The sequence below is a fragment of the Podarcis bocagei genome, assembly GCF_964188305.1.
Source record: "Podarcis bocagei genome assembly, chromosome: 5".
NCBI classification, from domain to species: domain Eukaryota; kingdom Metazoa; phylum Chordata; class Lepidosauria; order Squamata; family Lacertidae; genus Podarcis; species Podarcis bocagei.
Window position 1 is genome coordinate 32,661,276 of NC_138129.1, and position 14,384 is coordinate 32,675,659.

At 43.2% G+C, this 14,384-nt stretch overlaps 1 protein-coding gene across 5 annotated transcripts in view; it reads left to right on the plus strand.

Annotated features, from left to right (window-relative positions):
- Nucleotides 1-14,384, plus strand: part of NDRG3 (NDRG family member 3) — a 58,368-nt gene that overhangs the window by 30,868 nt on the left and 13,116 nt on the right. For all 5 annotated transcript variants that reach the window (XM_081196550.1, XM_081196548.1, XM_081196551.1 and 2 more), the window contains 3 exons: nt 12,597-12,702; nt 12,967-13,087; nt 14,267-14,329. In XM_081196550.1, the coding sequence (XP_081052676.1) occupies nt 12,597-12,702; nt 12,967-13,087; nt 14,267-14,329 (290 nt within the window). The remainder of the gene's footprint in view (nt 1-12,596; nt 12,703-12,966; nt 13,088-14,266; nt 14,330-14,384) is intronic.

The window sequence follows — 14,384 nt, forward strand, 5'->3', positions numbered from 1 at the left end:
AATACTTTTTTTGTGCTTATTTGATTCCTATTCAAGAGAATTACTTTATATATAGTCAATATAGGCACAGAGTTAATTTTTTTAACATTTTCTAATGGTGGTGTGCCTCGTGATTTTTTTCATGAAACAAGTGTGCCTTTGCCCAAAAAAGGTTGAAAAACACTGATCTATCTATCTATCTATCTATCTATCAGAAACAGGGGTTGCCACTGTGATGCCCCCACATGTTGCTAGGCTCTGACTCCCATTATTGGCTTTGCTGGCTGAGGCTGATGGGTGCTGAACTCCAACATCATCTGGCAGGCCCTGCATAGATTACAGTCAGACAAAACCATTGAGATTTTGTTGATCTATTCACCAAGAGATTATTGGACTCAACCTGGGAAAAAATACTTCAGGTTGCTTCAAACACTTGACTGAAGGGGTCATTTTCATTGCCACTCTAACAGAAACCACACTCCCCCCTCCAAAAAAACCTGTTTGTCTTTGTTCCTGAAATAATGTGTTCTTAATTAAGAATGTTTTTATATCTAAAGTCCTGTGTTACTGGTGTAATAGCTGCTCAGTTTTATTTTCCTTGGGCAGCTCTTAAATAATTTGCATCTTAGACTTCGCTTACTGATTATAGTTCAAGTAACCATAATCTGGGGGCAAATGGCAATTGCTTGTGGGTGAGTAGATAAGTGTGAAAGCTGCTTTGTGGATGCAGTCAAGGTTTTCCAGATAGGAAAAAGCACCAAAAAGAGTTTTGTCTGACTACTTCACTTTCTCTTGATTCTCTGAGGGTAGAATAGGGAGGAAGCAGAACCACAATAGCAGCTCATATCATGTGAAGGGCCCGGTTGAGACTTGTTTCTCCTGGCCCGCCTAGTCTTGTGAAAAATAATGATGTGTATAGCCTGGTTCTTATTCCTTTACTAGAAACAGCACTGAATAATTGCTGGGGTGTGTTCTGGCCTGATTGGACAGAAGAAAATAGCCTCAGTTTTGTGTTTCCCCCTAGATCTGCTCTTTATGAATGAAGTCAAGACCCTTTGGACTCATATTTGTATCATATGGAGTAGCTTTGCTATTAAATATAAAATTTGATATCTCCAGGTTTGTGCAACCTAATTCCCATTCTTATATCAAACAAGATATCATGTTGTGACTGGAACCTGCAACAAAATGTCCCAGTGTATCCTACTTCCTAAAAGGAGTTACGGTATTCTGTTCAGGTTTCTAACCAACCATTCCCTCCAATCAGGGTATTCTCTTTGCTTCCACCTAGCAGTTCCATTTTTTGTTTCCAGTGTCATTCTACAACCCATGGCAACTAAGCATGTTCAGTCCTCATTGGGGTTCTGCCCCCTTTCAAATACATTTCATGTAGGGTTGCCATATTTCAAAAAGTAAAAATCCAGACACAAAAGTTGTTGAGCTTTTTTTTGAGGTTTTTAAACTACTTTTAAGCTTCCTATATGGGCTGCCTGGACATGGTTTTCCTGGACATTTTAACTGATTTGCAAAAATTCCGCCCGCATGCCATTTTTAACTGATGAATCCTGGCTATGTCTGGGAAATTCTGGACATGTTGTTGTTGTTTAGCCGTTTAGTCGTGTCTGACTCTTCGTGACCCCATTGACCAGAGCACGCCAGGCACTCCTGTCTTCCACTGCCTCCCGCAGTTTGGTCAAACTCATGCTGGTAGCTTCGAGAACACTGTCCAACAATCTCGTCCTCTGTCGTCCCCTTCTCCTTGTGCCCTCCATCTTTCCCAACATCAGGGTCTTTTCCAGGAAGTCTTCTCATGAGGTGGCCAAAGTATTGGAGTCTCAGCTTCACGATCTGTCCTTCCAGTGAGCACTCAGGGCTGATTTCCTTCAGAATAGAGAGGTTTGATCTTCTTGGAGTCCATGGGACTCTCAAGAGTCTCCTCCAGTACAGTGGTGCCCCGCAAGACGAATGCCTCGCAAGACGAAAAACTTGCTAGACGAAAAGGTTTTGCGGTTTTTGAGCTGCTTCGCAAAACGAAAACGTCTTGCAAGTTTGTTTCCTTTTTCTTAACACCGTTAATACAGTTGTGACTTGACTTCGAGGAGCAACTCATAGAACGTGGTATGGTAGCCTTTTTTGAGGTTTTCGGTGATTTTTGAAGCTTTTCCAAAACTTTTCCGACACCGTGCTTCGCAAGACGAAAAATTCGCTAGACGAAAAAACTCGCGGAACGAATTAATTTCATCTTGCGAGGCACCACTGTACCATTCTGGACATATAGCAGCCCTATTTTAGACTTCTCAAAAAATGTGAGGATACCTTGCTCACCTTTCCAAGCAGCTCCAATCTGCCTGCAGCCACTTTGCTACTTACCACCTGAGCTTGCCATTGGAAAGAGTGGGGTTTAAAAGTCTTCTTCTTTTTGCAGTTAAGGCTTGTTCTCAATTAGCCAAACCCTGCTCAGACCATATAAACTTTTAAATATATTTCTGTCCCTTTGTACAATTGAAATATGAGAATGTAGGAGCTTGTCCTACTTCTTGAGCAGATGATAGATTAAATGATCTGCATGTGTTGTCTGTGGGTGAGCAGATGGTGTCTGTGACCTCCACTGCTAGTAAAGTCATGGGTGCATCTGTATTACTGTGCCTGTCTTTAAGAGTTCCGTCTTACATTTAGTCTGCCTCTGTTTCTGTTTTGCAGTTGTTGCCAGTCATATGTTTAATCTGACCCAATCGCTAACACTTGGAACAAACCTTATTATGAGGGACCTAGGAAGCCCTGAGCAATGAATAAGTGAATAAAGATGAGCAATAAATGTTTATATTCTGACACTGTCCACAGAACAAGGTTGGGACAAGCAAGGTTCCGAGAGATTTCACACTGGTGCGGAGGAATTTCAGCCAAGGAGTTCCTTCCATGGTTACTGTCTAAAAGCATGATGATTACTCCTGAAAATGTGAAATGCTTTGTGCTTGTCATGAGCCCCATGATCACGACTGGTTCAGGGCAGTTGCTGAAAGAAGAGTCAGAGGAGGAGGAAATTGCAGAAGATAACTGGCACACCAATCCATTCCCGTTTCCTTTAGAGAGAGGGAAGGGGAGGCAGTCCTACTGGCTGCCTCTCAGTCCCCATTCATGGGGTGGAGGGGTTCCTTATCAACAGGGTGGGTGTCAGTCAGACAGTGGGGGAGGTTGGACAGCTGGAAGAGTCCCCAAGCCTGTGTCTCTAAGTGCATCAGTCTTGTTGAGTGACTGTCTCATGAGTGAGCACACCCAAACTGCTCCTCTAAAAGCTGTTTGTAATAACTCTCTGAGCTCTCGAGGCATCACAGAAACTGTAGAGATTAGTTCACTTCTTATGCGGTGCAAATAATGCTACTGGTAGTCCTTTTAATTTGGAACATTCTTTTTCTAACCCCTTAGGGTAGCTAACCTGTTTTTGGTCCAAGGGCTGTATTGTTACATGGTCAGCCCTATGGGGGCTGCAAGTCAAAGATAGTGTGGTCAAGGTGTAAAAGGATGTGCAGTGAGAAGTGCAGTTCCCAAGGCTGCCTTCACAAAGGCTCTCCCTTTAAAAGAAAAAGAAATATTTAGTATTAAATTGAGTAAAAAAAAAAAAAGCTTTTGTCTAGGTCCCTGGAGGTGCAAAATTATTTTTTTAAGCTACATTCTAAATTGACAAATTTGGTGGGCCTGGCCTTCCCAAAATGTTTTGGCATCATAACATCACAGTAGGAGATCCAGCTCAACTCAGTTGAAAGATTTAAATAAAATTAAACATTATGGGTGAATCTTGTGGAAGCCACAAAAAAACTTTGGGGGCTTGATACAGCCCATAGAGCATTGTTTCAGGAGATTGTAGTTATGCATGGGAATTGAGGGGAAAAGGATGGAGATAGTTATGACCACACCAAAATATTCCTGTCCAATGCTCCTGCCTTGCCAGGTATTGATTTTGCATGAGGAATTCGTGACCCCAGCAGGCAGAAAGAGAATCTGTGAAAACCCCAGCAGTGTAATATATATATAACCTATCTATATTAATTGATTACATTATGAAACATCACCAACAATGTTTCAGAGTAGTTGCCATGGGTGTTTGATGATAACAGTGACAGCCATTATTTCAGAGGCACAGATGAAGCTGCAGGGGAACGGGGCGGGTGGGGGCTGCTTACTCCAAATTGCTTTGGAGTTCATGCATTTATTGTTTCACGAGATCTACTGGCTGCTATTTTCAGAAATTGAAGGACACCTTGTCCATGCCTTTGCTTCCTTTCCTTCTGTTCACATCTGTAGTAGTTTGCTTGTAACAGCAGGAAACCATAGGAGAGACATATTCTATGTCTCTCATCTGTCAAGGTGAATGAACATCAAGATGTTTTCCCTTTCCCCAACCAGGTGCCCTTTATTTATTTAAAGTATTTATAAACCACACTTTCATATAATATATCACAAAGCAGGATACAGAATAAAAACACAGTAGTGAGAGCTAGTTGGCAAAGGATTTCAGATTTGAAAAGGTCTGTCTTAATAATACGGTTTTCAGAAGGTATCTAAAAGCAGGGATGACTCCTGCCAAACCCCTATAGACATGGAGCTCCACAGAGCAGGGTTAGCCACACTAAAGCCTTGGACTCTAGTAATTGCAATCTGCTCTTGTATTGGAATGTGCCGTTCCAAAATGCAACAGCTGGATTACTGGTTGGGGTTCAGTTTGGGTCCCATATATCCCCTGTGCTCAAACAGCCACACTGGTTTCCAGTTTGTTTCTGGGCTCAATTCAAGGTGCTTGCTCACATTAATGTTCAAAGCCCTAAATGACTCAGGCCCCAAATACCTGAAAGACCATTTTCTTCCCTACAGACCCTCTCAGGTGATTGGTATGTTCTTCCACCTTCAAAAGCTGTGAGGGGTGGTGACCCTGGGAAAGGGCATTCTCTGTGGCAGCCCTTAAGCAGTGGAACTCACTCCCTGCAAAGGTGCATCTGGCAATTTTATTATACAGATTCCGACGAATGCTGAAGATGCACCTCTTTTCCCTGGCTTTTGATGCTTGTGCTGTATATCTTTAGGACCCAATGTATTTGTAAGTTGCGCTAAGCTGTTTTTAATATTGCATTGTTATGTTGTGTTTTAATGTTGTAACCCACCCTAAGACCTTAGGGTGAAGGATGGGTAACACATATAGTAGTAGTAGTAGTAGTAGTTAGGCCAGCCAAACCTCAGGGGCACATGGGGCCACCAGAAGGGGCCCATCAGAAGACCTCGGCAATCAAGCCAGAGCATGAGGAATCAGGAGATCCTCAAGGTCCCTCGGGCCCAAGTTATTTAGGGCTTTCTGAATTAGCACAAGACCCTTGAATCTGGTCCAGTAGCAGACTGGTAACCAGTGCAACTCTTTCAGACGGTGGAGTAACAAGTTGCCATCAGCCTGCTCTTGTGAACAGTTTGGCTGCTGCATTCTGCACTACCTGAACATATTTTATAGCTAAAACAATGCAAAACAGACACTAGTGGCAAAAGCCTATCAGAACAAAAATGTATTCACTTGTTTCCAGAAAGTGTAGATAGTGAGTGCCTATTGTATCAAAAGGAATTCTATTCCACAAAATGAGGGAGCCACTCTGAAAGCCCTGCTCAATGCTACTGAAGATAAACGTCCAGGAGAAACTTTCCTACAGACCACGGGGATCTACTGATATACGAGGGATAAGACAGTCTCTCAAGTAACCTGTTCCTGAGATTTCCTAGTACCAACACCAGCCTGGTAGCACATTGGCAGCCAATGAAACTCCCATAAGTGAGGTGCTTTATGCTGACGGTAGTTTGCCCTACAAGCAACCTAGCTGCTGTAGTCTCACACTGATCTTATTGCAGTAATCCCAACCATTGAACTCAGGGAAATACGGTTGTGCTGTAAATAAACATATTTCTAGGGCTTATCCTTTCTGGTCTTCAAGCAGCCGCATTTCCAGATTAAACAGACTCCTGACTTTGATGAAGGAATAGATTCTTCCCTCCTAAATTGCCCTGGTTCCAGTTTATTTTTCTAAGAGCAGTGTTTTGTTCAGACTAATTTGCTTATTGCTCATTATTTTGAAATCTATATTTTGCTGAACAAGGGATGCAGGGATTGGAAAATTAATCAATACAATCTTGGTGTAGGAACGCCTTCTGGTCCAATCTTTATAAGACTAGTTCCCCAAAGCTGTTTCACCTAAGAAGTGGTTTACTGATTTCAGAGTAGTTTCAAGCTTGTACAGTATTGTGTGTTCTGGGGAAGACTTGGCTTCACCTCATTCTTTCAGCGTTCTTCTGTGGTAATTTAAAAACGGATGTATAAGGCAGCATGGGGCCCAAGCAAAGTTTTAACAGGGATGTGATGTGTGCAGACACAATTGCTGACTGGACTGTGCCCTTGGGTGCATGCTGTGTTTGAGGACTTCACATCATTAGATTGCATATTTTATCTCTCGACAATGCTTGGATTTCACAAAGCATCACTCTTAATTTACACCTTGATCTATTTATACAAAATACCATAGAAACCAGTGCCTGCTTGCATAGACTCTGCTGTTTTTCTATTAATATTTCAGCTCTGTGTGGGTATGAATAATTTAGTTCAGTGTGCTAGTTTTAAAATCTGAGCAACTAGCTTCCCACAGTTCTTCTGAACAAACATAACTTTGTGGCCGCAAAGCAGTAAATACGTAGGCTATCATAGTCTTGTGAATATTTTAGTTTCCTTGTTACATCCATGTTCTGCAATTCCTCCAAGGAACACAAGATGGAATGCATCATTCTACCATTCCCTATTTTATCCTCACAACAACCCCATGAGCTAGTGTAAGCTAAGACAAGTCGACTGCCCCAAGGTCACCCCTTGAGTTTCATGGCTGCCTGCATGGGGATTCAAACGCTGTTGTCTCAGGTCCTAGTCGGATGCTGTATCCACTACTTCAACACACTGAATCTGAGGACAGATTTTTAAGAAAGAAAAGCAGTTGGGATGAATTGGCAACTTACCCTTCTGTCCTTTTATCAGTTGAGAGTCCAAGGAAAATCTACAAGTGAAGAGGACTAAGGTCATATGCTGTGAGGAACATAAGCAATCTTGCTCTTGCCCTTGCTCTGGCTTCTTGAGCGCATTGTAAAATTTATTAGTTTGCCCTTTTCTCACTTGAATCATGGTTGGTTCCTTTCCGCTGTAAACATTTCCCTTGCTGATCAGGAGCCAAAGATGTCATCTGCAGAACTCTCTCTGTCTAAATGCTTTTTAAAGCCAAATGGGCCAAAGAGGACTGAAATCAGTCGAGTCTGGATTGTGCTAAGTGTCTGCAACAGAGATTTATTTGCTTTGATTGATTGTTCTTAAAAGCTCGGGTTATTGTGTATGCTGAAAGACGACTTGGTGTAAAGCCTTTTAAGTACCTTGGTCAAGCAGGGCATAACAATTAGCTCTGGTATGGGGTAGTTTTGTTTTTGTTTGGGTAAATGCTGGGATGGGTAAATGAATTCATCAGTTGGCAGTTTTGATAGGTAAGTGGAGCCTGCCCACCTGTCAGTCACGTGAAGTCATTATGACTCCAGGTGACCCATTTTTCCTTTGTAGTACAGCAAGCCACATGGAAGGAAAATCCAAGATCAGCCAAGCAGGACTTGAATTTACTGCCAGGCAGCTGATAGACGCTGATTTCAAGCTGTGCTTTCTGTAGGAGTCTGCTGTGCTGCTGAGAGTTCTCCCAAGGTGGGCTTGCTCTGGCCTGCCTGTCAGCTGATCAGTGGTGTCAGTAAGCCTCTCTTGTTGATGCACAACCAGGAGCATACTTTTAAGGAACTAAATTGGGCATTGGCAGCTGCTTCTCTACCTGCCCCTCAGGCAGGTGGGTGTGGTTTAGGGAAGACAGCCAAATTGGGACCTGTGCTGGGCCTAATTATGCCCATGGCCCATTTATCATGGAATACATGGATCTCTTTTTTCCTCCTGCCTCCTTTGCAAGCCTGACAGCATTTTCTCTAGCTAAAACTGCTTTGCTTTAAAGCTGCCTGTTGCTTTGTGAAAACGGTATTGTTAAGCTCCGAGTTTACATGAGGTTTTGCATTCTTTCCAGACCCATTATCCCATCCTGATTTTAATTTCTGCATCAAAACTGGCCAAACTGTCTTTAGGCTTTATTCTGCAACACTGAACTCAGTTTCCTAAAATTGTAAGCTTGGGTTCTGTAATAGATGCCAGACAATTAAAGCCATGCAGCTTTTCATAGCTCTTGCCATGAGTGGCATGAGCTGTCCCTTTTATTGTGCTCATGAAGCTGATACGGTCACATGTGCTAATTTTACAGTGCAGAGCAGAAACATCCATGTGTGGCCAGATCATGGAATGCATACTAGCTAACAGAAAGACAGGACTTTGAACTGTGTTTGCAGAGTTTATGGGCTAAAACTCTCTGCAGGTTTCCTACTTTAGTCCCTGAAATGACCCATTTCTTCATTTTTTTTTGTATAATTGTCACCAAGGCAAAATACATAGGGGTGGGGTTTTTTTAACACCTTGTATTTCTCTTGCATACATCTCAAACTTGCTTAATATTTTTCCTACCAGAAATAGTAATCCTCTGAGACTTACTGCATTTGTGCTCAAAGTTAGGAAAGTGTTGCTGATCTGCTTCTTAAATACCTTTTGCTAAATCTTTTGCTCTTGTTAATTAAACCTCTTTGTCTTTAAAAACAACAGTGCAGATGTGTCACTGTAATCTGTGCAGCCTCCTGCAGATAATGTGCAACTCGTGTCTTCACCCTTCCTGTACATAACATACACTAGCTTGCTCACACTTCAAAGGTGAAAGCAGACGTCAGAGCTGCTCTTGATAGCCTCACGTGGGATGCCAGCAGCAGGCTGATCTTGAGAAAGCAATCAGACTTCACACCATGTTCACCTAATGAATCTTCTAGGGCAGGGCTGTTGTCTCCCCAAAGTGGGCGGGAAGCACTGCAGACTAAAAGGGGGATTAGTGCCATCTGCTGTTTAAATCCAGTCCAAACCGGTTAGTTACCCCACACCGCCTTTGGTGGAAATGTTTGGGAGTAACATCAATATTATTTCAGTATTTTCAGGCAATGTCAGTTCCTATACCTGAAACTTGGTCTATTTCAGTTGTGACTTAAGCCCTGTTCATGCAATACTCATGTGTAAAGGGCAAGTGTGGCGAAGGGGACCTTCAGGCCACGCATTTAGCACAACCCCCAAAGTCATGCTGCTGCTCTTCCAGTTCCCGCCATTGTCCTGTTGAGCATAATGTCTGCAGCAGGGAGTCTTTTCTGTGCATGGAGCTCCCCTTTTGATTTACGATGCAGGACACTAAATCCTGCACAGAGAAAGCTCCTCCCTGCAGATGTTATGCTCAACATGGTGCAGATGTAGGAGCAGTTCACTACTGGGGGTGGGACTAAATGCATGACCCCCATGGCTACTTTTCCTGTGCTTTCGCTCCACATGCAAGTAGCACATGAACAGAGCTTAAGTTTCAGAGTCCTTATAACAGGCTGTCCTGTTGCATTACATGCACTGATACATGACTGATATCACTGATGAGCAATACTCATCTTCATCTGGGTAAAACCTAGTAAGGCATGTCTGTAGAAGGTTTTGTGTATAAAGCCCAACCTCAGTATTTAATGAGGGGTGGAGGTAAAAACACCATGTCCACTGAATGCAGTTCAGAACATCAAATAGCTTTTAATTTATATGTAAAGAGTAATATATACACACACACAGTGGTACCTCAGGTTATGTACTTAATTCATTCCGGAGGTCCGTTCTTAACCTGAAACTAAAGCACCACTTTAGCTAATGGGGCCTCCTGCTGCCGCTGCACTGCCGGAGCACGATTTCTGTTCTCATTCTGAAGCAAAGTTCTTAATCTGAAGCACTATTTCTGGGTTAGCGGAGTCTGTAACCTGAAGCGTATGTAACCTGAAGCTTATGTAACTCGAGGTACCACTGTATATTGACACCAACTCCTAATCAGAAGCGGCACACTGAACTGACCACTTGATTGCTAGCTTAGGAGTTCAGAATGAAGGCGAAAAGGAAGGATTTGAGCCGTAGAATCAGCTGTGTCATGTTGCTCCAAGTGGACGCTGAGTTCTTGTCAAAAGATGGCGCCTTCTGTCCAGGCTGTAAGGATCTTTCCCCAAGCCACTGGGAGATCAGATGTCCCAACTCTTCTTCTTTCACACTCTTTGGTCTCATCCACACTTCCACAATAGATCAGAACATGGGGAAAGGGGTGGTTGCTCTGACTCTGAGAAGTTTTCCGGGGGTGGGGGGACAGCAGGACAAGTCGAAGTGTGGATAAGCCCTTTGTTACCTTTCATTTGTTTTCAGATTTATTAGGGGTTTTGGGGGGGGGGTTGCTGAGGCTTTATTTTCCCTGCCTACATTGCTTTGCCCACTCCAAATTATTTTTCTGAACATACCTGCAGTTGCTTAGCTGCAGTGCCCAGCTGCTAGGAAACAACAGCTGTATCCCATAAAAGCAGACTGCTGAGGTCATACTGTCAATTGACCTGGGAAAAGAAAAGACAAAGGAGTACACCCTTATACAAATCCAGAGTGGAGTCCCTAAGACCATGGGATGGCAGCTTTTATGCTTCCTTCTGGCAACTCCTGCAGCCAAGCTGGTGCTCTACTTTCCTTTGGACCACATCAGCGAGGCCAAGAGGGGTTCTTAACGTCTGGGCAGCCCAGGACTTCCACACACACTACCCAGGCTTTCACCTCAGGCAGGTTACTTGGGTGCTGCTAACGTAGCAGTTTGACTTCACCCCTGAATATGCACTCCATTGTCTGTTGAGACAGACAGATGCCACAACAATAGTTTCTGGTGGGCACACTTTCACATATGCAGTTTATTTTTAACACAGATCTTTTGTAGTGTGTACGTCATAACCTTTTCCCTGTTTATGAAATACAGTTGACCTTTAGCCATATTATGATAATATTCCATGACCTTAATAAAAATGAAATATCGCCTTAAGATCTAGTAGGCCAGAGCAGTCTTCCTGAAATCTAGTGCCCTCTAGATGCTTTTGGACTCCCAACTCCTTATCAGTCCCAGCCAGCATGACTTGTGGTCAGGGATGATGGGAGTTCTGGTCTATCCACAACTGGAGGATTTCAGGCCAGGGGAAGCTGTCTTAGAGGCTCGTACTGTGCTTCTACATTCTGCTTTTGCAAGAAGGGTTGCCAAGAGCCTGCTCTGACTTTCATTTTAATTCCTTCCATCTTTGTAAACCAAGGTCTTCCATCCCTGGTAACTTCATATACTTCATAGTTGCTAGTTTGCTTTTATTATTGCTTGGCACCCTTTTTGCATGTCTGTTTCTCCTTCAGAGGACAGTTTGGAGGGGTCACTAACTGACTGAGAAAGGCTGACCAGGTGGCTTTCAGAGAGAGAAGCAGATACCATGTATTAATATGGAGAAGTAATTTCCATATAAATTAGTGAAATTTACATGCAGCTAAAGAGGTTTTGAGCCAGGCATAACTCACAATGCACTATTTGGGCACGTTAAATTTCAGTAACTCAAGCTGATGTTTCTATCTTAAGGGGCCTTTTTTGTTTCCTAATCATCATAGAGTATCTGCTTTCATAAAAGCTGCTGCGCCAGGTGTATTGACAACGTTTGTGTTTCCCTTTATACAGTGGTACCTCGGGTTACAAACACATCAGGTTACAGACTCCACTAACCCAGAAGTAGTACCTTGGGTTAATGGCGCGGCAGGCCCCATTAGCTAAAGTGGTACCTCGGGTTAAGAACCGACCTCCAGAACGAATTAAGTTCGTAACCAGAGGTACCACTGCATTTGCTATCTGTTTTACAAGAGTCCTGTGAGTTCCGATTAGGGCTTGGGATAGATTAGAATAACTGCCAGTGTCTTTCAGTTCAGTGCATCCATTGCTGCTTTCACTCAGACTGCTTTGGTGTGCAACCTGATATCTCATGTATCAGGCACCCGATTGGTTGTCAGGTTCCTGAACTGCTGATGGCAAGTATATGATATTGTGAATGGGACATCTACCATACCATAGGAAACACATATGCTCTGCATCCCTTAGTGAGAAGTAAGAGGGTATACAGCTGGGCTTTTTCTATTGTGACACTGGCTATGTGGAATTCTCTTCCTTGAGAGATCCAGCTGGCACCTTTGCTATGCAAGTTCTACCAGCCACTGGAAATGTTTGGGTTTTTTAAAAGCATTTATTGAATTGTGCCTGTGTTTTTTTAAGGTTTTTATTGATAGAATGAAACATGGACAGAATAAAACATATATACCCTCCCCCTCCACAACTTGCCAGTGGTAATATGTATGTTTCGTTATTTCTCTTTTAGTTGACAAAGCAGTATTCCAACTTATTTTAGTGTAACCATTTTTAAACTCTTTTGTTATTATTTGTAAGTCACCTTGAGTGCTCCATGTCTAAACAGGAAACACATTTCCTCAATGATTAATAAGCCTGTTGCTGGGGGCTCACTGCTTTCCAGCCAAGTTGTCTCCTCAGGGCTTGTTTTCTCTAATAGCCAGGTGGGTTGTTTGTTTTTTCCTGTAGGAGCATGACATCGAGACAGCTTGTGGAGTTGTTCATGTCACTATGCGGGGCACCCCAAAAGGAAACAGGCCCGCCATCCTCACATACCATGATATTGGCCTAAACCGTAAGTCCCCTTTATTTCTAGGTAAGCAGACCTATGCAATTTTTGGTTTGCAAGTTCAGCAACTATATTCTTACTGGTGACTTTAAGGACAAGAGAGAACCTTGGCACACATTCGGTTCCAGCCTTTCTTTCTTTCTTTCTTTCTTTCTTTCTTTCTTTCTTTCTTTCTTTCTTGTTTGGTGTGGTCACAGTTCAAAACATGAGCCTAAAGTCAGAATGGAGCATTGCTTTCACATGTGGTCATTCCCAGTGTTTTTCTTACAGATAAGTCCTGCTTCAATGCTTTTTTCAACTTTGAAGACATGCAGGAAATCACTCAGCACTTTGCGGTGTGCCATGTCGATGCCCCAGGACAGCAAGAAGGGGCTCCCCCTTTCCCCTCTGGGTAAGTGCAGTAGCATCTCTCTGATCTCTTTCCCTAGGGCTGCCTGCGCCAGGTTTTAAGACCAATCTCTGAGGTCCTGTTGTATGGCATGTTGATAAGACACATCAGACAGATTGAGACAAGGCTTTTTCAGTGGCGACACCCTATTTGTGCAATTCTCTCCACTGGGAAAAAAGAAAGCCTGGCTTTAAAAAGAATTCTTCAATCCAAATTTCATTAACTGCTGCATTGTAGTTTAATTGCTACTCTCATTTTTTTAATGTGGTCTCCGTTTTTGTAGTTTTCTATAGTACTTCTGCAATATAATGTTGTAAAGGTAAAGGTACCCCTGACTGTTAGGTCCAGTCGCGGACGACTCTGGGGTTGCGGCACTCATCTTGCTTTACCGGCTGAGGGAGCCGGTGTTTGTCCGCAGACAGCTTCCGGGTCATGTAGCCAGCATGACAAAGCCGCTTCTGGCGAACCAGAGCAGTGTACGGAAACGCCGTTTACCTTCCCGCCGGAGCGGTACCTATTTATCTACTTGCACTTTGATGTGCTTTCAAACTTCTAGGTGGGCAGGAGTAGGGACCGAGCAATGGGAGCTAACCCCGTCATGGGGATTTGAACTGCCAACCTTTTGATCGGCAAGTCCTAGGCTCTGTGGTTTAACCCACAGCGCCACCTGCGTCCCCTATATAATGTTGTAGCACTCCTTAATGAGGTGGAAGTTATGTAGATGTGATACTGTATGGATTGGAAGGATTTTGGGCAAGGGCTGTACCTAGTTCCTTGCTCTCCTTTTGCTGTACAGAATTCTACCCCTATTGTTGAGAGAGCTTGAAATACAAAGGCTAACAGAGAGAGCCAGACTTGCCATGCCTGTTTTTGCATCTTTGCTGTGGAGGTAGCTGTAGAGTCTTCCTCGGGAGCTGGGGGAGATGTATGCTATTTGGGAGTGTTGCCTGCAAGACGAAGGTCTCTTGTGAGCTACTTTGGCTTTTAAATTTTGTGGTTTTGGTCAGTACACATATCTATTCCCATATGGAATAGCCCCAGGATCTATTATTATTGGAACCTCCTTGCAGAATTGTGTGTTTGACAATGTGCCTTGAAATAACATCTTTAGGTTTTGAGTTAATGTATGTCAGCTATTGGCAGCCTCTCTTGTTAACTAACACTCCCTTTTTATGGTTTCAGATACCAGTATCCCTCTATTGATGAATTAGCTGAAATGCTCCCTGCTGTTCTTACGCACCTGAGGCAAGTATACAAAGACACCCAGGCCTTTAATAATTTGCTTAACTGCAGGATGTCC